Source organism: Chaetodon trifascialis, chromosome 8 (genome assembly GCF_039877785.1).
Source record: "Chaetodon trifascialis isolate fChaTrf1 chromosome 8, fChaTrf1.hap1, whole genome shotgun sequence".
NCBI classification, from domain to species: Eukaryota; Metazoa; Chordata; class Actinopteri; order Chaetodontiformes; family Chaetodontidae; genus Chaetodon; species Chaetodon trifascialis.
The window spans coordinates 9,410,001-9,434,948 of NC_092063.1; the positions used below are offsets into that span (position 1 = coordinate 9,410,001).

Below are 24,948 nucleotides of genomic sequence, written 5' to 3' on the forward strand. Positions count from 1 at the left end.
TAATTTGTCAGGCTAAGATTTCCAAACATCACCAAGTTCCAGCTTCTCAATAGTGAAGCTTTGCTGCTTTTCTTTCTCTTCTGTGACGGTAAACTGGGTAGATTTGGAAGAGGTCATTTTGTACTTTGTGACTGACATTTTTCACCAGTTTCTGACATTATATAAACCAAACGATTAATTGATTATTCAAGAAAACAACTGGTAGATTCTTTGATAATAAACATTATCATTAGTTGCAGCCCTAAAATTTGGTTAGCAGAGCATCCAGCGCATACGCTGCTGACATCTTCCTACTGTTAACAGCTAAGTAGCTGAATGACGATGGCATCTTTCCAATATTTGTTTTTGCTCAAGTAATTGCTCAAGCCAAAGCCAAGCCAATGAGATGACAGACTCGAATGTCTAATAACACTCAAACATTCAGATGACATTTCACCCAAAAAGTTTAAGATTTAACGTGAAAAAAATGCTCAGCGAGGCACGAAACAAAGAGACTCGACTATCTGATTTCTTTGTGAAGTGGCTCATAAGACACTCTTTAGGGATATTAAAAAAGAACAAAAAACAGCTTGAAGTGATTAAAATCAGATAGAGTATAGCAGCTCCGCAGTTTGCAACCCAATGCTCATCCTGTGAGAATGGCACCTTGCTCATTATCACCTTCAACAAACCACCGTCTAATTTCACACTCCTGGACCTCGCCGAGCACCGAGGCCACGTGCACATATTGGGTGCAGTCTTGCAGACGTGTACCTGCAACTGCTGTGTTCACACCTATGCGAGCTGCTTTTCAAAAACTGAACAAAAGGGACGCACCCAAAAGATTTCAATCTCAGGAAATCGGTCAAACACACATGCACCCACACACTGATGCCCCTCTAAGCCTAAGATTTGCCCATCAGATAAAGTGGATCCTCTGACATAGTCCTACATGCAAGAGGAAGCCAGCTGGATTGCCTCCAGATATGAGAAAACCCTCTCTGTGACCAGGCCATACAAGTCGCAGTCCTTCACAAAAACAAACATCAACATGACCAGCCAGACATACATATCCAATTTCCCTTGGCTTAACGTTTACAGCATATTAATCCCATATTTGATCCCGCACTGAGAAACCTTGAGTAAGCCAAACACGCAATAAGCCCTGCAAGAGGATGTGTCGGCAATATTTACCCGCTGAGGCCTAAATAGAAGCAGGGGAAGAACCATGAGAGGAAGAGGTCTGAGACAAAGCAGAAAGAATAGAGACGCTTCGCTGTTCTATCAGCCTCCAGTTATGCAGTTTGTGCACATCTTTTATGCACAGATCCTCAAGCTGACATTTGACTGATACCGCAGTAGTGCCCTTTGTTTAGGGATAATCATAAGTTTATTAGTATTCAGGCCTCATTTAGAAAGGTTTGATTTGAGGGATCGCCTGCAAATCAAGTAGCCAGCGGATGAAGGTCAAAGCAATGGTGGAAGAAGTAATCACATTCTGTGTGTACCAAGTACCAAATAATATAAATAAGTAAAAATACTGCATTACAGGTGAAAGTCCTGCATTTAAAATCCTGCTCTAAAAGTACAGAAATATTATCAGCAAAATGTAGTCAAAGCATCAAAAGCATCAAAATGAAAACTTATAGACATCTGAAACATGACAAACAGAGTAAATGAAGTTCGTTACTTTCACCGCTGTGTCCAAAGTGAATAAATATGGGTGTAAATGATCAGAATGATGCTGTAAGCTGGCCAAGCATCACCAACCCTGAATAAATCCAGAATTTGAGATAAACAGCGGCGAAAATGGATGTGTGACTCACGATGTCTTCGGGTGTATTGCTCCAGTCCTCTCGCAGTCATAGATGATGAAGCTCCCAGATACCACAGATGTGCCATTCACTTTTATCGCCACAGAAACCGTAAGATGATCTGGAGAAACAAAGCCATGTAAACAATGCTGCATGTGTCAAACATTCGAGATGGTATCGCTGTCATAACACAAACTCGACAGCGAGGCGTCCTCAAGCTACACTGACTTTGCTGCATTTTGAAAGATGAAAGGGGAAATTACATTTGTTCTAATACAGCTCAGCATCTTGGAAACTCAAAATACGAATCGCACACTGTAACTGTACTGGTGTCGTGTGGAGAGATACGGCTGGCGCACGGCCAAATGGATGCCTGTGCTCGGTCTCACCTGTGCCAGGGAGGATTGGTTGGTAGTTTTCTCGAGGGAGCAGGGGACAGGTTTGGATCTGAGCGGGACCGTAGTCCAGGTGCACTGTGGCAGCCGTAGAAACACCCGGCCCGTATTCACACTCCACCCGGGAGCCGACCAGATCAGGAACACTGCCATTGATCAGAATGCCCACATCCTACGACAGACACAGATATAGGTGCAAAAATATAAATAACTACTCATCTTAGTAGAAATGAATTCCACATGCCCACATACGCACACATAAAATCGAATCCAGTAGTATGAACAGCTAGTCATTAGAGGGCAAATGGTGCTGGCATTACTTCAAGTTTGTTCAGGAGTTCAGGCAGAGAAATTGAGAAACTAATGCGCAACGAAGAAACAGATGGCACAGCGCTACATTCACATCTAAATCTGGCTCTGTGATGAAGTATGACAGACGTATAATGAGAAACATAACACCTCACTGACATGACTGAATTTCAGCTAAATGATTTCAATGTGAGAAGAAAATCAGAGGAGGGGGGAGGTAGAGAAGCAGAGAGGAAGAGCAAGATGACATACTCCGTAGCTCAGCAGATAGGAGCTGAAGTGGCCAGTGGCATGTGCTAACATGCTTTAAAAAGCCGCACTATTGTTTGGTAGAATTGATCATTTCCTGGCGGCGGCCCTGACTTCCTGCCTGCTGCTTCCTGTTTGGAGAGACAACCTTGAGCTGAGCTTCCTGTGGCTCTGAAGGATGCCTGTGAATTTGGCAGCTGGTAGATCTATTACAGCCCAGCCCAACTGACCTATATAACAAAGCAAATATCCACAATTAATGAACCAATTAATGACCTGTCGTCTCTCAGCCTCGTCTAATTATGAGCTGTAATTAAAGGTCAAATACATTCCAAGTGTCAAAATTCAGTGAGCTAATTATCATATTGTTGTTGTGCTTCTGTTACATGATATACTGACTGAAAGAAATCACTGAAAACAACAGTTTACATGTCACGCCGCAAACTACGATGCAGACACTCTTCGTGCCAGGATACATTATCCTGCCAGGATTGATTAAAATCAGGCTGGTGGTGTTACGCAGCACTCAATATCTGACAGATTCTCTGTCCAAAATCCATATAACACAAGACACGCGACGTGTATAAGATGAGATATTTCGGGTGATGCTCATCATCAAAGTCAGGACGCGATGATGAAGCTTATTCTACTCTAACGTTCATTTTCAGCGTGGCAGCAGAGCCTTTGTGTCTTGGCCTGAAAACTCTCTCGGCGGCTCGGCACCTTGCTTTCCTTCATTTCTTCATCATGACAGAAACTCATGTTAAAGAATTGAAATCATTCACTTTATATTCTTGATAATATTACTTGTTTTGTTGCTATAAATTTGAAAAATTATAAAAATCTATCTTGCCACTGCAAATGGGGAGGACAATACAGCATGTACTGTAGTGTTTCTACAGTTTGAATGCAGTAAATTAATGCACTTTCACATTTGTTTTAAATCTACACCATCTGACGCCAATCACACTGCCACTTTGGAAAGCTGCTGCAAATCAAATCTAAACAAGATGAAGCAAAATATTTTTTTTAACACCAACTCTTGGAGCTGTCTTGCCACTGTCAGGAATTTGCTATAATTTTTTCCATGTGTGAGTCGCTCCTCCATTTTCTTGCATTTGCATTACGCTTATCAACAGCATTCTGAAGAATCAAGCAAATCCGCTGCGCATAGTGATATTTTCCTGAAAACCCAGTTAGAATTTCTGTGTAGAATTGATTTGTCATACAGCAACAGCTCAGTACTGTGTCCCTTCAGGCAATTTGTATTGTATTTTAGACAGAGACACCACTGTTCATCAATGAACTGACCATTTAGTCAGAGGTGACACAGTTCGATTTGGCTGAAAAGGCTAGTGCTAATGCGCTAAGGCTAACATGCTAAACTGGCATGCTAACGCTAAGATATGGTGACAGTTTATTAAGGTTTGCACTGATTTATGTTTACTGTACTGTTGCTATTGACTTAGGGACAGTATGTATTGGTGTGGTGAGGGGGGCTGAAGCTTTCGTTTGATGAAAAAGCCTGGCTGTCATAATTAAATAAATCAGGCTAGGAACGCTGGCAAATATCAAAGTTAATCGCTGTCTGTAAATGGTTCAGGTCACTGCTCTCACACACGAAGGACAGAGCGAGACAGCTGTGCATGGCATGCGTCTCACACTGTGCCACTGCTCTCATTTTACATGCAGCTGGTTCGGTGTTTTACAAGCAGAGTAATACGTGTAAATGAAGCTCTCAGCGTCTTTGAACGAATGACAAAGTGTGTGTTCAGATCAGTTGTGGACTCAGGGAATCACACACGCAGAACCGATCATATTAGTAAGGTTTCAAACTATAAACAGTCACATTGCCCATGTTTAATTTCACGGATCAGAAGAATCCTGTGTAATCCTGAACATGCATGATATTGTGGTCTGACTTTGCATGACTTCAATTTAGTTCAGCGTTCTGTTATGATGCAGAACAAAGGAGTGACTGTACTGGATCTGTTGTTTATTTCAAAACAGAAACAAAGCCCTGATACAGAGACAGGATTGATTCTCTGCATGTTAAATGCACCTTTATCACCTGTGGAGGACATGAAAGCTTGGATGTGGCAATTTCATCTTTTTTGTGTAATAAATCTTGCAAGGGAAGGCTGAACTAAAATAGAGTAAGACAAATAAAAGACTCTTCCCTGCTCACCCAAAAAAAAAGCCAGACTACCCTCCCTTCAGCAAACTGGGATTACAGCCTCACGGTTGAATGCCTCCTCCAGCCAGTCAGATTGCGGTTTACATCCATGTCTGTCCAGACTCATATAATATATGTAATGAAGACTTTGAAGGAATTTGATAAAAGATATTTAGCTTTTATTTTATTTACGGAAGTTATCACTACATTGAATGTATGATTCAGATCCTGCGAATGATTTCCAGTGAGTGTCTTCACTTAGAGGCTATTTTTCCAAGAGGACACACATTCTAAAACATGAATGCTTCACACACATCTTCAACCCAGCAGCACAGACGGCCTTTGGCCTTTAGGATATGAAGTGTAATCACTTCATCATTCTATCCCATGCGACATTTGTGTGAAGTTTAGTTCGAATCAGTGGATGAATTCTTGAGTTATGGCCAAAAACGTGTTTTGTGTGGTCAGTGTGACCTTGACCGTTGACCTCTTACTACCAAATTCTAATCAGTTCATCCTTGAGTCCGAGGAAATGTTTGTGCCAAATTTGAAGAAATTCCCTCCAGCCATAAAAATAATTAAAATTTCTAAATACCTTCCCCCTTTTTCAATCCTTTACAGCCTTTCAGATCTCTTAACATGTGCTTGTCCTTGCAATAATTGATTTTGCAGCCACTTGGATGAAACTTGAAGCAAAACAAGTTATGAACATATCACTGACACATCATCATTTAAGTTGACAATTGATTCTTTACACATCCAACGGTTACAGAGCAACATTATCATGATTCGGAGTTGTGTTTGATGATGATGTTTTTGGCTCTGTTTTTGGTTTCCACCAACTCCTGAAGGAAATATCAATGGAAACATCTGGCTCTTTGGCTGCTAAATGTTGCGCTATGCTCACCAGCTAGATAGATTTTCTATCAGAATGCTGTATCTCTCTGCTGTTTTGTGCAGGGCAGGTAGTGCACACTGGGCTTTTAGAGCTTTTTGGCTGAAAACAGCTGCCTGCTGTGGTGGAGAAAGACGCTATGTGAGCGGTGAGACAGAACCAGTAAACACTGTTTTCATGTTGTCATTTGGTTAGAAAAGATTATAGCTGTTTTAACATTAGATCTTAGTAAACTTTACCAAAAAGCTTAAATACTTTACACATGCTGTAAGGAGTTTATCAGCAAAGTGTGTGTCAGGTTATAAAGATGTGTCATCAGCTTTAAATACACTGCTGCCTTTCCAAACTAAACAACAGTCATGTCTATTTGACTTGTGAAATGGGACAACAGTAATATGGAGTGAGTTGACGATACCTTGATGTCTGCAGAGATGCTGATCTCTGGGGGTGTCAGGGTCATGGACGGACACTGCTGGGGGCCGTCACCCATGCTGATCCAGGATCGTGCCAAAAGGCCCTGAGCACACTCCTTCTGGATGGTGCATCTGGTAAAAAAGTGACAGACAGAAGCCATATTGAGCTGCAGATTAGATTACAGCACACAGAGGTGGGGATATTTGATGTTGCATACTGCATGTGTCATGGGAAATATATGATGGCGACATACACAAAAAAGACTGAAATTCATTGACTCTTTTCCTTGTTACCCTGCACAGAGAAGTTGGCTGCAGCTGAAACACTGGCGTAACATTTTGGGCTCAGATTTTCTATCAGAACGCGATTGTGCGATATGTAGTAATTGCTTGTCAGTGCTACACCTGAGAGCCAATCAGTCATTGGACTACCAGTCTGGATTGTGAATGCAGAGCTTGAAGGTCGACATTCTATCCTTGGTGAGGAGAGGACAAACGTTTGTGCTTCTTTTTCATTGTGGGACTTGACGAATTCTCACTGTTGGGTTTCATGGTCTGCTTCCCACAGATTTATGAGGTGCTCTAGTCTCCAAAAGCCACTTTCAGACCTCGGCTGTCAGTTCGTCTGACTCAACACAAGAGAATACTTGACTCTAGGTCACACACATTGCTATGGTAATTCATTCTGCAGGCACTAAGAGCAGGGGCCAGTTAACAATAGTTAAATAAAAATGTTTGATTCTGACCAAAATACATAGACAGAGCCAAAATTCATATATTGTCCCATTTTCTACTAAAAAAATGACCAGGACAATATTCACATGGGTGTAACACACTGAGGAAAAGGAGTATTTGCACCAAACTTCTGCTCCAAAACACCAAAATACAACTTGTCAAATATAGTATGCTCACACAATGGTAATGCATGATTGTGACTTAATACTGCACCAGAAAGAAAGGGTAGGTTCCCCTGAATCATATGATGTTTATCACTTGATACTGACTGAAAGTATGCTCAGAAATAGGAAAAAAACAAAAATGATTGTTATTCAGGCATTTCTTTGTGTATGAAGGGTTTTAAGGATTACTCTGCACAGACCAGCAGTGCAACCGTGAACGTGTGTCTTTGTGTGGACATGCATAGAGGACAAAGTATGCATGAGCCCATCTGTGGGTATAGCAAATGTCTAGGACAGAGGAATTATAAGAGGGCATTCAACAAGCAAGGTGGCCTCACACTCTCACTTCGGCTTTGCTAATGAACTTCACTGGCCGTTGGCACAGAGCTCAGTTCATCTGCAGAGCAGACTGGAAGGACAAAGTGACCTCAGAGTCAGGAGAAACCAAAGAGGCCCCATTTAGCAACGTCCTAACACGCCACATAATGAGTTTGGCACATCCCACTTCCCCCTCACACTTCTATAGTTGTTTGAAAATAAAGTGTGTGTCTGTGTGTGCCCGCATGCCTATAAGTGTGAGTATTTGTGTCCGGAAAGTGAATGTCCAGATTCTCTGTCCCATTGGCACGTAGGGACTGAGAAGGACTGTGAGGTCAGCTGCTGAACTAAAAATAGACCTGAGTGGCTCTGCAAGCTGCACAAAAATCCCCTAGACACAAACAAACTCATAAACTCTGAACACACTCAGCAAACTCAACAGTCACACTAAAATGGATTTACAGGTAATACACTGCAAATATATGACTTGTTCAGCTATTGCTTTAATTTTCATTCTGAGACTTGTTCTTTGAGTATGGCTGGGTTTACGACCAAATACCTGCACAGCTAATGGCATTCCTACCAGCCTCAGATTGTGACCATGGACCAAGCATTAGTGAACTTTTCATACTTAAGTCCAACAAAATGAAAACACATTGCACAGCTCTTTCCAGTGCACCACCTTTTATTCACCAAATGTGCAACATGCTTTGATTTTGATGAACAAACATTAGTTACCTGTTAAACACCAGCATGTAAGCAGTGTGACAATGTTAGCATGCTGACGTCAGAATTAGGTGAGTACAGCCGCTCTGAGCTGCTGGGGGGGTGTGCACTCTTTAGTCTTGCTCCATTTTAGTCCATTTAACACAAACATGTCAAACTTTGCAGGATTAAAATAGCATAAAATTAGCAAAAGTTACGACTTAAATTGGGAAAAATCTGACCCAAGAGTACGACCTGACAAATCATTGTGATGCTAACTTTTGGTATTCAATGCCACCGAGACATTTCACTCAATCTAGCATAAAGGTTCCATATCTCAGCCTTATTAGAGAGATTATAATTACAAACATTTGCAACAATGAATTTTGAAATCCTGCTGTAAAACACACATCCCTCTTAGGTTACGATGGGTCAAAAGTGCCCTCCTTGTTTTCCTAGAAGAATATATTTAGATTGTCAAGTAAACTTCAGATTTTATCTTTAAGTCCTGACTACCTCATAGATGCCACTTGGCATAAACTAAAGCAGGCGTCCCGGAAACGTCTTCCAATCTCAAAAAGAACAAGACTCGCCGTCTCAGATCAACATCAACAAACAGCATGTGCTGTTCGTTAGACTGGCCGGTAAACTCACCAAGTCACTCACATCATGACATCTCTTGTTTTCTGTGGCTTTTCTGTTCTTTCTTGAGATGCATTCATGACTCGCCTGTTAGTTCAAACAATGATTTGATCAAGAGCAGCAGCGAGGAGAAGTAAATTCAAATGACTTCTCTCTTCTCTAAAAGGCTGCAACAACTAATAAACATACAATAAACATAGAGAAGAAGCACACACAAACATACTCCATTTACCATTTACTCCTCACCTGCCTCACGACAGCGTGCTGACCTTAAAAGCTTTTCAAAGAGCTCCTTAAAATAAACTGTCGGCATACTATGCAGCTAAAAAATGACCTGAAATATGACGCATCACCTGCCTGCATAGCAGATAAAGTGGGAAACCAGTGACACTGCTAAACAGCAGGAGAATATGAGCTTCTAGCTGCACACACAGACGCAGAAACACACACAGACACACACGCAGTCGGTGTGAGATGAGCACATGCAGATAAGCACGATAATTTGTGAATAGCAAAGACGGCACATGACGCATAATTTGATTCAAATGAAGATATTTAAGTGCTTTCTTGTGACATGTGGCAGATTAAACCAGCTCCAACATGAAACGAGTGATCAAGGACTAAGCTTTATCTCTGGCAGAGGAACTAGCGCTCTCTTTTTCCAACAATGCCCGCTCCAACAAACGAACAGACATGTTTTCATGCTCGCTTTACATGCAGACGTGCTGAGAGATGTCAGCGCCATGCATAAAATCAAGCAGACGCCCATAGAGGCAGTGGTGGCTTCACAGATTGTGAGATAGTTCTCTAGTGGTCCTTTTTTTTTTCTCTCTCTCTCTCAACTCAGTGTCTGTACTTGTATCAGACAGCGAGGTGATGGGGGAGACCGTCCACCCCCACACCCTCCTATCCCCTGAGCTCTGAGGCCACAGCGCCAGCCCAGCGGCTGGCATGACTGGCCAAACAGTGCATCAAACACAGACACACACACACACTCATGACATCAACTCCCTGGCCTCCGAGAGCCAGACAGCGACACACACACACGCTGACACTTACACACAGGCTTACACACTTTGACATTTCCTTGTCAAAAGAACCAGTGTGCACTCTCCCTCCCACTGCCGTCATCACAATCAACGCTCCTTTGTAGAGGGACAGAGAGGAGGACAAGGGCACTGGGGGAGGAGGAGACAAGGAGACGAGGACTCGTAAGACAGAGAGGAAGCTTGAGAGAGGGATGGCTAAATTCTCAAAGCTACTGGAAAATAGGAGGGTGAGGAAGAAAAAAAGGAAGCCGAAGACAGAGAGAGAATCACGAGGGTAAAGAAAAATGCAGTGAAGCGAGAAAGGGACTGGGATAAAGAGACGACAGATAGATAAATAAGTGGAGGAGACAGGGAGATGACAGCAAGTCTGACCACACTTGCACACACACACACACACACACACACACACACACACACACACACACACACACACACACACACACACACACAACTCTCATCAGTTCCACTCTTCCAGCTCTGAATGGCCCCTGGCAATGCCCGAGCCTCCAGAGCTGCAGCGCAACTCATCACAAAATTCACTATCTCATCTGATCTGCTTTAATCACCAAGCAACCAACCGACTCTCACTCACACACACACACACACACACACACACACACACACACACACACACACACACAAACAAACACAGCTCGACACCACACATATTCTCCCTAAAAGCCAGCGAACACAGAGCCAGAGAGCCGGTCCTGACAGAGTCACATTAATCACGGCGCTCTCCCGCTCGCTCACAGCAACACTTCAGCCAAGTCACTCCTCGCCGGGCGCTCCCAGCCTGTCATTCTCTACCAAAACTACCAAAGATCCAGGGGACCGCTTCGAACAATGATGTCGCTCCCCAGTCTGAGGCCTAATGAAAAGCAAATCAATTCTGCTCGATCCAGCGACAGCCTTCCAACCCAAAAACACACTCTGTTTCTGCCAAGGCTCATTCGGCCGGGAGACATTTTGAAATTGAGAGTGAGGATGATGAAAACCAGCAAACGAGTCTCTGCGGTTTTATTGATTCAAACGCTAAAAGTATCAAAAGGACGAGCTCAAATCATTTCATTATGCCATCAATCTGATCTTTCGCTGCTTGAAAATGAGCACTAACTTAAATCAATCATTCATAAAAACAGATGCAGCTGGATCAGTGCGTCAATAAAGACAGGAGACAGTCATGTCCACGTTTTCTCTGCAGATTACATCAAAAACAGAAACTGTGCAAAAGAAGTGGACAGAAAAATGAAGCCCATGCTGAAGGGCCTTAAACCTGCGTTCTTTCTAATGGCTAGTAGGGGGTGACTCGACCGGTTGCAAGAAGAAGTCCAATTGTATCGAAGTTTATGAGAAAATGATCCTTCCTCTCCCTTGATCGATTACCTGAGTGAACATTTCCCAGTGACTTTATGCTCTCAGTCGCCACTTTAAAGTCATACAGCATAATGTTCACTTTGGAAATTATGGCCCCATTTAGAGATCAAAAAGCAGGACATGCTTTAGCTGCCTTTTGATTGACATGTCGCTACCACGGCGACCTGTCAGCTGGGACAGAGACAGAGTGCAGCAAATCATGAAAGCTATGCCCACCACAGGGGAAAACAACTGGCGCCGCAATATGCAACCAAGGTCTGAAGTGCTCACAAAATGCCTGTCACTAGCAAAAAATCTTACATTTCAGTATGTTATGTAAGTATTTTAGCATCCTATGACCAGACAGGAAAAGGCATATTGACAAAGCCAAAAGCCAATCAGTGTTGTTGATTTCAGCATCTCTTCGCCTCACCTTGCTTTTCTGGGGAAATGATCCCACTGAATGGCCAGAAATGTATTACTTTGGCCAGATAAGATCATCATTTAACCTAACAAAGATCAGAATGAGGTCTTGAGCAGCTCATTTACTTAGCAAAATGCTGACAAATTACTGACACAATGCTTGCTGCACATGTCGGCACACTGAGCATCAGGGTCCCACAGTTTTCCCATTCTTCCTGCTGACGTCTTCTAAACTTTATCCACCTTTGCCCTCTTTAAGTCTAAGTTTTTCAGATCAGCTTTTAGGCATTTTCTGCTGCTTGCTATCAGATGGAGGCACCTTCTCACAATACAAAGTCAACAGAGGGCGAGGAGTTGTTTTTGCCCTCTTTGTGTGGGCGGGGCTAAATTATGCTTTGTCCTTTTGAGCGCGTGTCCACGGTGCTGTGTACATTCAAACAGCTGTGAACTCGTTTTCGTTCAGCAGTCGGCTGTTTTTCCCAAATAAGCATCCCAATTAACATCACAATTAACCTGAATTTCGGATAGCTAGCCAGCATCGGTTTTAGCTGGTAACTTTGCATTTGCTCAAAATCGAGGCTTCAGAGCAGTAATTCACAAACCAGTAGCTGACGTCATGGTGACTACGCCCACTTCTTTAATACAGTCCGTGGCCAAACAACATGTGGCATGTGTGTGGCACCAAAGCACATGATATTTTGATTGAATTATATGTTTTACTGGCAGCAGATGAGAGGGCTGAGAGGCTCAGAGAACAAGTCTGAGGAGAAGAGTTAATTTTGATAGATGGAGAACCAATAGACAAAAGCAATTTGTTTGTGTTTCTTACCGATTCTCCAGAGTACACCAGCCACAGTGGGCGTCGGCCGCCTCCAAACAGTCACCGCAGCTCCTCCACTGGTCACACTGGGCCACTTTCACCCTGAGCATCTGCACGTTACAGCACACAACATTTTAAACACTCTCAAAAAGGTGCTGTATATCAGATGAAAACAACACATTTTTCCATCCATCCAAATAAACAAGGCCTCCTTCAACAGACAAATATCAACTGACAGAAGATTACTCAACAATGGTCCTCATAATCGACTACTCATTTTGTTTCCAGCTTCTTAAATGTGAGAATTTGCTGCTTTCCTCTGTTTTGTATAATTGTTAATTGCATAGATTTGGGTTTTGGACTGTCGGGCAGACAAAACAAGCACTGAAAAACATTTAGAAAACGTTAAAAACATGATAAGATATGTCACTATTTTTGACATTTTATACATTAAACAGTTAATCAATTAATTTTAAAAAATCAGTCGCTGCAGTCTTACAGATAACTGGGTAACACTTTAACCCAATTTAGCATTTCTAAGCAGTATAGGCATGTCTATTAAATAGCTTATAGCATGCGATACTGTAGTTATAAGCAGATGTAAGGATAAGGACATGTATTCACCATTCACTGTTTGTCTATAACTTCTTCCATGAGACATATTTTATAATGTCATTTATTATCTGTTATAGCTGATGACAAATAGATAGAGATAAAACTACAAATCAGCTGCATTTGCACAGTACAACAGAAGTACTAGAGGTGCAGCCACATCCTGTCACTGTCGGAAATGTTGCACCAAAACCTATTGAGGGTCTGTGCACGAGGCCACAAATGTGTGTATTCAGCTAAACAGAGGTGAGGAGGATTCACTGGATGTGAAATGAGGTCTGATTGTTGCAGTAATGATTCTTCTCTACGCTGACATGAATAAATAAGTGACAGAGGAGAGGCGAATCAACACACGTCTTGAGGCTCGCCTGCAGCCGGATACTTACATGGTGAGAGGTCATGAGATAAAGGTAGTTGTGGTCGTTGGGGTCGAAGGTCATGATGTGGTGGACCGCTTCGCTGGCTGGCAGCTTCAGTGTCCACTGGTTGGCCACGGTCATGTTCTCCAAGAGGGTCAGCTGCGAAAAATCAGAATCAGAATCAGAATCGGCTTCGCTGGCAAAGCTGATGACGCTGGTTTTTTCAGAAAAACAGGGGACACAGGTTGGATCGCCGTGCTGCAGCAGGCGCACTGAATATTTCCTCAAGGTTAATTCAACGAGGCAAAGTGAGCTGAGCAACACTTTGCACCGAGTCCATACAAAGGAACTCCTCAAATACTGAGACTATGACCACGGTTGTTTTCCGTTGACCGAGCTGCTCGGCTCGTGCAAATTCACGGCCATGTGCTTGGCTCAGCAAAACCTTAAAACTAGCAGCTGTTTCATTCAATTCCTGTACTTACACCTATTAGAGGATTCACGCAGCAATCACCATCATGACTATTGCTCTAACTTTGAGGCTACTGCTACCTAGCACTAAGCTGTTACCGCAGGATAAATACATTCTTTTTCATGGGAACTGCAGCTCCTCTGAACCTGCCTGTTTATGAAATTAATGTTTGTATGTATGTATAAACTATAGCTGCCAGATTTTGTGTGTGTGTGTGTGGTTTTTTTTTAGCATAAATGTTCCTACTTTTTGTTCAATCCGCAAATATATTTTAGGTGGCCCTTTGTTCAAGCAGTGTGCCTAATCTTGCTTCGCCGAGCAGTGATTTATCTACACACTGGCCTTCCTGCAGCTCAAGATAATAAAACGGGTGACATGTTCTCACGTACGCACAAACATATACACGCACGTGCGCACACACACACACACACACGCAGAGAGCTGCGTAGAAAAACAAACTGTGCTGAGTGAGACTTCCTGTCACGCAGACAGTGAAAGCTCTTATTTCTGCGATTTGTCGGGTCTCCATTCAACGGAGACATCCTGCCATCCTGAGGAACTGGCGAACTGACCGGCATCTGGTGACAAGCACGAGCTGTGTCACTTCTCCATCCGCTGAACACACATAAACCCTCTGATGCGTGCACACACACGCACAGACCCAGACACACAAAAACATCACCACCCACTGAGACGTGCTGGTTAATGTTAAACCAGAGCAGACAGAAGCTTAGTAAACCATTGGCTTAACCTGTGATGAGAGGCATTATCTCAACCTCCAAATATCACTGTCGATTTTATAACACCACCCACCCATCTGCACAAACACACACACACGCACACAGACACAGACACACACACACACACACAGACACACGCTTCTGCCTTGGAGATAGTAAGCAGCTGTGCTATGTCTTCACCCCACACCCCAGCAACTACAAACACATACGCAGAGTGCCACAGTGAGGAGTGAGTAAACAGCAGCCCACACACCTGGGCAGGGAGCAGAATAGGAGCAGGGTGGAGGAGAAATGAGGAGAGCTGTGACACAGAGCGCCACCAGGTCAAGCAACAAAACACCTGCTGTACTGGCAGGTCGCTCTGACTCTATTCTCTGTCTATCTGCCTGCAGATGAAAGACCCTATTCAACTAGGAGTGCTCAGCTGCTGTGCGCTCATTCTGTGTGTGTGTGTGTGTGTGTGTGTGTGTGTGTGTGTGTGTGTGTGTGTGTGTGTGTGTGTGTGTGTACCTGGCGGTGCAGGAGAGAGAATAAAGACAGCTGGAGGTGGGGCAGGAGAGAGGGAGAACAAGAGAGGTAAAGAGATAAAGTCTGTTTGTTTGCAAAATGAATCAAAGGGCCTTTTATATTTGAGATGGTGTAAGGGAGGAACAGAGAGAGGAGACAATGAAGCGATGAACTGAGAAGTGGAGGGGTGGACTGACTGAGGGAGGAAAATTGGACGAGAGTGAGTGAGATAAAGGCGGGCTCTGCGAGAGGCAGAAAATGGAAGTCAGCTGTAATGGGGAGGGAGAGACTTCATTAAAAAATGCATGTAATTACAAATTACTTCACTGAGGGCTCTCTCAAAGACAGTAAAAGAGGCCTAACTTAATCTCAACCACCGTTCCCCTGTGTTTAGTCTGAGCCAAACTCATAGTCAGAATCACATTACACACACTAACAGCACCATTAACCTCTGTAACAGCTCTATCCTGGGGGCACACACACAGAGACAGACGCTGCCACACACACAGATACATGCACAAACAATAAAAGACACATAAAGCTAAAAAGCACAGAGCACATTGTCGCCCAAGGTCACCGAAATACCATGCTGCCTATATAACAAGGTAGAGAGAGAACACACATATAGCACATAATCACAGGGTGTGCATTCATCTGAGTAAACACATGAAATCACTAAACCGCTCGCACTGGCCTACAGACAAAGTCAAACACCTAAAAACAAAGTCAAACCTGCAATCAGGCAAACAGACATACACAAACACCCTCATGTACACAGTTGCTTACACCATCCTAACCGAAGCTGTGCATCCGGTATAAACCATCCAAAAACTAATTACTGCATGCTCAGCCGGGGCTAAAACAGTGCCTTCATCTGGGGAGGAAAACAAGGAGCTCTTTTAGTGGGCCCAAAATGAAACACCCCTCCAGCAGAATGGGTTTAATGTTGTAAAAGGTACCAGCCTAATGCAAAACAATAGGGTCAGAAAGCTTTCAGAGTCAGTTTATGTTGCCTCCGCACACAGCTGAGAAACAGCTTGTGGCGCTTGCAGGCAGGCTGCCGCTTAGCAAGCTCAGTCAGGGGGTGACCAGGAATGTGGCTGAGACAGAATCACGGAATGCTGTTAACTGGCCGGGAAAAGGTTTTCGCAAGCCGGACCCTCTGCAGATGTTCTGCAGCCGAGGTCGCGCACCAACACACGGCACGGCTGAGTCATGTGTCGTCAGCGGCCGTCTTGTTGATCTCTCAGACAATAACCGGGTCTGAGGAACATTAGAGCACATGATTACGACAACTTAATGGCCCATGATGGGTCATGGATGAATGGAGCGAGGGGGCTGAAGGGGTGACAGTGCTGAGAACCTACGAGATGAAAGCAGACATTCCTGTTCGAGTGTTTCATCACACACCTAAGTTTGGTTTATGGAAAGACTCAGCAGCCACATCAGAGCAGCACTGCGTAACTGTTACTGTTGTAGTTTTTCCAGGCTTGAGGGCTCCATCACATTAAAATTATTAACTCCAACTGAGAGCAACTGTGTTTTTACCTGAGGCTGTTAGTTCAGAAAGCTCTGTGTGTGCGCGTATGTTTGCTTGGTGGTCATGCATGTCTCACCTTACGAAGGCGTCCATTACTGGTTCCCAGAAAAACCACAGTGCGGTTGTGTACAGAGTCCACAGAGACTGAACTGAGACCCAGGTACTCAACCAGAGGAATGGCCCTCAGGGGTCTCCGTAGGGCCAGAGGGTGCTGCAGGTGGGCTGCGCCGCAGTCCAGCTGCTCGGGCTGCAACTAGAACACAAACAAAAATGGATAGAGAGAGATCAACGCTCATCAGCTCCTGCGTGGAAGCACACCACACAGATAAGGAAACAGGAGAGAACAGAGCAAAGACGAAAGAAGAAAGAGCCATATGATGAAAGCGGAGCGGAAAACAAGAGCTGATAGTAGCCATCACAACGGTGCTGCTCATTCTTCTAAATCACTTTTTAGTCATCTCAGTGAATACTTGAAAAGGGCTTACAAGGGTCTTCAACACTCATAAGACTCTGCTTTTGTCAAATCCTCGGCGTGCAATGATAAAACATTAGTGCCATGCTTGGATGAGCACCAGGATCTACTGGGAATTCTCTGAATATTTTAGAGAACACAGAGGCAAAAAAGAAAAAAAAAAGAATTAAGCACAGTGGATATTTGTAGAGTCGTTTCCCACGGGCCCTTCTGCCCGCGGCCTCGTCTCTCTTATCATAAATTGTGCCTGGCTTTCCCTCAGTGCTGGCCTTCAGACTGTCGACTACAAAAAAGATCAAATTTCAGCGACCGTGGCAACACAAATGTAAAACTTGAGAAAGACTTTATTTAACTTTATTCTGTGAGGTTGTATTACAGCAAGAGGAAAAAAAAAACCACACACAGAACTACTTTGAACCAAGCTGTTGTCTACATCAGGAAAGCCTGTAGACCAGCCGAGATAGCATTTAGAAAGCTGGTCACAGGATGAGGCCCCGGGGCCACGGCCAACAAGACAGTGCCAGCGAGGAGGGCAACTTTCTGACCTGACAGCACAGCGGTCGCGGAGCAGCCTCCTTTGACCTCGCCTCTGTCACTCAAAACCGTCACAATGAAAAGCGGGAATTTCACTGCAGTCCTATGAAAGAATGCAAAGCTTTCTCTGCTTTTATTATCAGTCACCATCAACACAGAGGGAAAACACAGGAGGCACACACAGTGTGGCAATGCTTAAGTTTCCTTAAGGGCAAATATTTAATTTGGTACGCGAGTGGAAAGCTTGTAGCCGAAGACACAAGATAATATCTGACCATGTGTTTATGACAAAGATGCTATTTATTCACTAACATTGGGTTAAATTTGTGGCTGAGTTATAGTTAGCAGCACACGGTCAATAAAAAAAACGGCATGTCTGAAGTTTGACTGAAAAACTGTTGACCCTTTCCTCTCTTCATATTTGAGCACACAGGGAGATGCTGGATGTGAGAGGACTCTCACCCTTCCCATAACCGCCAGCGTGTCTCCGGAGCATCTTTCCAGCTATCATGACCCCCCGCTCGTGACATGGGAGATCCTCTCTCCAAGTCATGAGCCTCAGGGCTAAAGAGCATAACTGTCGTAAGCAAAAATGGGAAGCTGTCAGAGAGATACAGCAGTCATGAGTCAATTTGTCTGGGGCCTGTAGCGGCAATTCATAAATTAAAATCCGACCTTTACTGGCCAAGTCCAGGCACACAAGGGAAACTCTGGTTTGAAGTGGAAGAGATGATTCAAAAAGAGTTCAACTAAAGCTCCAGTGTTCATCATCTCCAGGCTTTGAATCCAGTAATGTTTATTGAACAATGATAAGAAATCAAAACATAAATGAAATAATAATTAAACATTTCTGTTTGTTTTTCAGTAAAGTGGAGAAATGCATTGGTGAGGTTAGTATATGTATATGTTGTATATGTTGCTCCCTCTGCCCCATCCAGTTACTGACACTTTGCTTAAAGAGAACATAAGTCAAGTGAAACAACCTCACTTTCTGGATTAGGCCTACTTCCCATTTTTCTGTTAAATCACACTTTCAGACCAATGTCACTTAATAAAATCTAGATTTTTGCACAAAAACTACACATGGAATCAAACTACACTCATTGCAAATGTAACGTCTTCATGCTGCCCAATAAAAGAGATCTACGAGCCCTTACCACCAGGTTTCCCTTCTGAATGCAGGCTGCCCCGGAGCCCTGGATAACGCTGTCCAGCACCTGAACGTCGCTGCTGGGAGAGTTGGAGCAGTTCCTGCGGCCTTGCCGGATCTCCTCCTCGATGTCTCCGAACTTGAAAGCGCACAGAGCAGACTTTCTGTCCCCCTTGGAGAACACTCCGAACAGGTACGGCTCGGAGCTCGTCCCGTCGTCTGTTTGGATCTCCGCGGGGTAAACGGACAGCAGCCGGTTGTAAATGTTCCCGTTAAATCCGCACTGTAGAGGCATCTGGATGTAGGATTCAGTGAGCTTCCTGCTCTCCGGCCCGGAGGGTTTTCGGGGGTTCTCGGTATCCAAACATATCCTGGCGAGGATGCTGTTGGGCTGGCTCTCCTTGTGGCCCATTTTCGCATCATTATTAAAGGCGATGTAGGAATAAGTCTTCTGGATGAAAGCGTGGACGAAGTTCAGCTTGTTTTTGGTTTTAACCTCTTGTTTGATCTTGAATACATTATCCTCTGAGGGGTTAATGTCATAGGTGAAAAGTCGGGATAAATCCTTGACGTTCAAGGAGCGGATGGCGATCTCCGGGGTGTTTTCAAAGCGCAGGTCCTCTTTGCTGTGGTTCTTGGGGAAAAACTGGGTACCCGCCCCTGTGTAAGTCGCCCCGACGAGAAGCCGGGTATTTCCCCCGTGGCTCTTGAAGATAAGCCCGACGGTGGATGCATTCGGGTGATTGGCAGCGATGTTGAGCATACTGGGGAAAACAGTCTTCTCACCCTGAGGTGGGAACTCCACCGCTATCTCTGAAATGTTCTCCATTTTTCGGAGCTCACAGAAGCCCTGATACACAGACCCACACACCACCACGACCCCTTGCTCTCGGTCGAGCTTCAGGAGCTTGTTGTGGTTGTCGGTGAGGGATTTGGGATGCTCGCACGGAGCCTGGGGCAGCTGTGGCGCATGGCACAACAGGTTGTCCTCCACCGGCCCGGTCCTCTTCTCCGCCTCGATGCTCAAGGTCCCGTTCAGCTGGTAGACTGTGTTGACCGTGGCCAGGTAGACTTTTCTGGACACCGGGTCCACCACAAAGTTATTGGTCTGATTTGGAGACGCGAACGCCTGTTGGATGTGCAGCGCGCTGGCACTCCGGCGCGTCTCCAAAGCCAGTACGCCGAGGAGCAGAACAGCTATCTCTATCGAAGGAGGCATTTTTCCTTCTGACCGGCTTCCGCGTGTTCTGTGCCGAGGGGTGCATTGAGCAAAGACAAAAATGTGTGTTTGTTCCTACTGCGACAATCCGAGAGGAAAGGCTGTTTCCTGCTCAACGCCTAAACCCAGAATGACGCGATAAGCGAATCGTGCTTCCTTCACAGGCTGCCTCCTCTGTCCCTCTCTGCCCACTGTGCAGCTCAGCAGCCTCTCTCCTGAGGCACACTGAGCCACAATACCTCGCTGAGGTGTGTGTGTGATCTTTCAACAATTGCCTATTAGGGACAAATAATTAAAGTCGATTTGTTGATGCGCATTTTCTGGACAATGTGGTGCCCGCAGAAAGGGGATCAAACTTATTGGAGTCATGCGTTAGTCCGGCGTATTAAAGGATCGATTTGTAAATAAAGCATTAATAAAGTGCAAATGTAAGTAAAATTCGGACTTTGGTGGGAAGAGGGGCGTCGACTCATTAACCCTGAAGAGCGACGCTGCGTCTCTGTAGAACCATCTCCCATCAAGCGCGCTGTCCAGGCCACTCTGTGTGATTGATCTTTGTACAATTATTAATTGTAGCACTCTAAATTATCAGAGCTAATCTGTCCCAAGTGCCATTTTCTCATTCTGTCCACCGGCATTTGAAACTTGTGAACTTTGAGTCTGATCCAACTTCAGTCTCTAATATTCTGGTTTTAACTTATGTTAAATATGAACTTATTAAAGCTGTAATGTGAGCTCGCGCTGACATGTGAAGTTGTAGGCTAATGGCCATCGACTGCTCCTTTCAAGATGGGCCATTTGACGAATCTCCACCCCCGCGCGGTTCCGCTCATCTCGGGGTTAATGATGGGTCACCATCCCACCTCCTGTGCTCCCCAGTCCCTCGGCTCTTAGATTAGTTCTGCAGATCCGGAGGGTTCCGTTTTGGGCACATACGGCACGGTAAGCACCGTGAAAGTGCTACCAGATGGGCACATCAGCACACCTTTCCGGTTTTTGACATTCACATCTATCCAACATAGCGTTTTTGCGCACTTTACCTCATAAATATTCAAGCGCAACACATGCGCCCCCACTCAAAATGCACGAATATGGTTAGCATTTTTTGTCTCTGGACGGTGTGTGCATATGCTCAGATCTCTGAATAGAAATGAATGATCCCTAGTAGGGAAACGGGCACGAATGTGTCAGACACTGCATAAATCAGTTTGCAGGCGAGCCCGAGAAGTGTTATCTCTGAATACATGCAATAATTAAAGTTGATGCTAAATCGTGCGCAATCGCCTGTGCCTATTTACTGTGGACTCCTCTGGGGACAAACTCACTCTCTCCCCTCGCGGCTCCCTCCGTCACCACTTGCAGCTTTCAGTAGGGCAGATAAGTGCGCCCCGTGTTTACCTTGGCGCACAGCCATGCGCATCAAATCTGGCAGTGTAGAAAAGGAGGAAAACGCTCTGATAAAGTGCAACATAATGACCCCCAACTGCACACCACAATGACTGAGCTACCAACGGGCTCAACACTGTGCGCGTGCGTGAGGCCGCGAGGAGGCGTGCACGAGGTCCTGCAGGGATACGGCTCAGTGTGGGTCAGAACTGTCAGCATCAGATATCAGCGAAGAGGTGTGACTGAGTGCTGCGTTTTGGTGCTGCTCAATCAAACACGACATTCAGCGGAATTAAGCAGTGTGTGTATGAGATAGAGAGAATAGCAGAATAAAGTGAGGGAGACTGGTCTCTCCTGTGTTTATCATGAAAATATTGTCCCTGTGGGCCAACTCTTTGGCAGTAAGACTGCGGGTAAAGGGGCCTTCCACCCAACCTGTTTCCTTCCTGATAAGGAGTGACACCTCCTTGTATTCATCCCCCCACCTCCCTGGAAGCAGACCATTCACAGCCATGTGGAGAAAAAAAGACCACAAAGAACATACAAGGCAAAAGATCTCCATCTAGTGGTTCCATGACAAATCTGCAAGAGGTGACTTAAAGAGGATTCAAAGGACAAAATGTGTGTGGTCCGTCCTCAAAGTGGACATTAACTTTCACAGTAACACAATCAAGTCAGTTTTAAGAAGTACTGATGGCTCATGGGTAAGTCAGGAATGCACTTTATTTATTCCACACATAGAAAAGGACATCAGAAGGCACTGGAGTGGTTTAGCACACAACCCTACATCATTGGTGTTACTGCAAGGTCAAGCTAAGGTCAAAGGTCAGCTCACTCTCAACCTGTCTGGTGCACCCGTGATGGCAAACCTGAAATAGATCACTAAATCTACTTACTGCCACTTTAAATGCATGTTCGGCTTTATAGGAATCAAGATTATTAACGGTTTGACAAGAAATGAACTTAATTCCTCTCAGCGGGGATTGATGTTCAGACGAGGGTGACAGTGATCCTGACCTGACAACTCTTCTTATCCCGCTGAAAACAACTGTCTTACGTGTGTCAACCTTTGAAGTCTCTATCAAAGGTTTCTCAAGCCTCAGCCTGACCTATATGTTATCTACCCCTGTGCTAAAGTGCGGATGTACAGTTCAAATGATCTCACTAACTGTTAGGAAATCAGCCTCTAAGCTTGGAAAGCAGGGTGAACTACGTAATGTGCCAGGTCATGTTGTTGCATCATGGACTGGACAGGGAAGAGAGAGAGAGAATTTGAAGAAAGCCAAGCCAAGGAACTGTACTCAAGGAGGCAAGGACTCAAGATCTGGATTCAAGTTCATGTTCGGGTTGTGAATTCCCTTATAGACTTTCCACTGCAAAAGTTAAGTCTCCCAAAAAGATACATCCTTGGACATCCATGTGAGACATTCATGATGTGTGAAAAGAAGTGAGACTTGCTCCCCTTTCTTTCTTCTCAGCTCGGACCCCTTGGGTGCTCACGCATCCCCGGGTATACTAAGGTTTGGCACTAGGTGATTACACCATAAGATAGAAAAAGAAGGACGGCTACAGAGAGAACACGCTGGGAGAAAGTCTGATAAATAGTACAGTATCACATGCAGGCAGTGTGCATTTGACTGGCATGGCAGTGGAGACGACTTGCACTGTAGATATGAAGCAGCAGCATTCCTGTTCCAACTGAGATGGAGCTGGATAAGCACCAGTGGTCTTTCTTTCCCAAACTGATCACATCAAATATGGCGGGGGGAGGCAATTATCCTGGCAAATTGATTTTACTTGGACAACGGCCTTTTGTCATTGCTTTTAAAAGCAAAGATGGTTCCTATGTAATTTCTCTTAATGAAAACCCGCGGCTTTGTTTACATATTGCACATATGGCAGATGCTTAACAATAGCCAGATGTTCTCTGCATGTGTATGTGCTGTTTCTATGGTGCAGCATTTCTGTCTACAACTGGCCTGTACTGCCTATATGATTCATTCATAATCTCCCCTATTTAACACAGTTTTTCTTGTTTTACTTAAAAAGAGGAAATAAGTAAAAGCATGTAATCTTTTCTATTAGAAATGGTAAGGAAGCACAAAAAGTCTCTGGTCATCATTACACTCAAAGGCAATGTTCAGTCCTTCACCTGTTCTGTCTGAAAAAAATTCATCACAGCAAAAAAGAGCAACTCCCAGGAAGGTTTTCAGCCATGGTTCAAATCTACCAATCACAGCTAGGTAAGAGTTCTCTTCCTATGATCACATTTGCATGTCTCTACAATTAGACTGGGCCTTTCGGGCAAACCGCCAACCCAGTTTCCTGACTAAACTCCCCTTCATGTAGAGCGAGGAGTGTAATGCTACATGGTACTGAATAAAATAACATTGAAAATAAAATAATATTATTAGAAATAATACATTACAATTAATTAAACTCTAAAGATAAAAACAGTACGATGTTGCATTCTGTGAGGGACATCAACACAACAGTTCATTTTCAAAAATGTAAACAGTCTCGTCCTTCCTAAATGACAATCGTGAGTGTTCTCAACTTAACTCTGTTTCTTCCTCCTCTTCAAGATTCCAGGCCGTGTCTGAAAGCGCTCAGCCGAATTTTCACCACCCTGCCAGGCAGCCGTCCTATCGGCAATCACGTTCTTCAAACTTCCTGCATGACTGCAGCTACAGTTTCATTGCCTGGTGTCAACAAAGCAACAAGTGTCGGCTTCAATCTGGTCATCCTGGTGGCTGCAGAGCGCGGTGTGTGTACCCGGAGAGAGCGTCCCAGTTTCTCCACAAGAAGGCCAGCAGGAGGATGAGGAGGAGGGTGGTGAGTGAGCGCGAGCGTGTCTTCATCAGGGGGACCACACAGTTGGCCACAGTTGAGACAAAGACCAGAAGGACAGCCATAAGGGCCAGCAGCACATTGATAAGTTTTCCCAGGAGGGTCCGGGCTGTGGCATTTTCCAGCCCCTCCAACTGTACGACCTGCTGTTGCTGCTGCTGGAGCTCCATCTTAGAGATCCTGGTCTGACAGGCCTCCAATGCCTCCTGCAGAGGACATGCAGCGAGAGGGAGAAATAAATAAATACCTCTCTGATAGTGACAATCCAAACTCAACATTGTTATCTTTGTAGCTGTAGCATTGAAGGCAGAGCTGTTGCACTGGACTGCATTACTTTACAGGCGTCCCTTGAAGAGTGTTTATGTCATAGACCTATACCGCCCCCTGCTGCCGGGGAAAAGAAATGCAGTCAAGGGGCAACTTGAGCTGTAAATACACTTCACGCACATGAAAACACACAAACCTACGCCTTTGCAGACAAGAGGAAAGGACAGAAGTAATGTGAGCCATGTACAAGGAAATGCTTATGTTTTGAACAAACAGAAAAGCAGATGGACAGGCTGGATTCTCTGTCTCATCTTCCTGTTTACACTGTCAACATGCACAATGAGATAATGCCTTTGACTGCTGGAGAGTGTGTGACCAACACAAACTTTCACTGCACT

At 44.5% G+C, this 24,948-nt stretch overlaps 2 protein-coding genes across 10 annotated transcripts in view; both read right to left on the bottom strand.

The window, feature by feature from the left end:
* plxnd1 (plexin D1) overlaps positions 1-20,155 on the bottom strand; it is a 67,003-nt gene extending 46,848 nt beyond the window's left edge. The window contains exons 1-7 of the mRNA XM_070967588.1: positions 18,836-20,155; positions 16,749-16,925; positions 13,441-13,572; positions 12,452-12,552; positions 6,233-6,362; positions 2,183-2,360; positions 1,806-1,914 (exon numbers count right to left, since the gene is read on the bottom strand). Of these exons, the coding sequence (XP_070823689.1) occupies positions 1,806-1,914; positions 2,183-2,360; positions 6,233-6,362; positions 12,452-12,552; positions 13,441-13,572; positions 16,749-16,925; positions 18,836-20,047 (2,039 nt within the window). The 5' untranslated portion in view covers positions 20,048-20,155. The remainder of the gene's footprint in view (positions 1-1,805; positions 1,915-2,182; positions 2,361-6,232; positions 6,363-12,451; positions 12,553-13,440; positions 13,573-16,748; positions 16,926-18,835) is intronic.
* A 1,983-nt stretch (positions 20,156-22,138) lies between these two features.
* Positions 22,139-24,948, bottom strand: part of tmcc1a (transmembrane and coiled-coil domain family 1a) — a 43,771-nt gene continuing 40,961 nt past the window's right edge. For all 9 annotated transcript variants that reach the window (XM_070967693.1, XM_070967694.1, XM_070967692.1 and 6 more), the window contains one exon: positions 22,139-24,489. In XM_070967693.1, the coding sequence (XP_070823794.1) occupies positions 24,175-24,489 (315 nt within the window). In that variant the 3' untranslated portion in view covers positions 22,139-24,174. The remainder of the gene's footprint in view (positions 24,490-24,948) is intronic.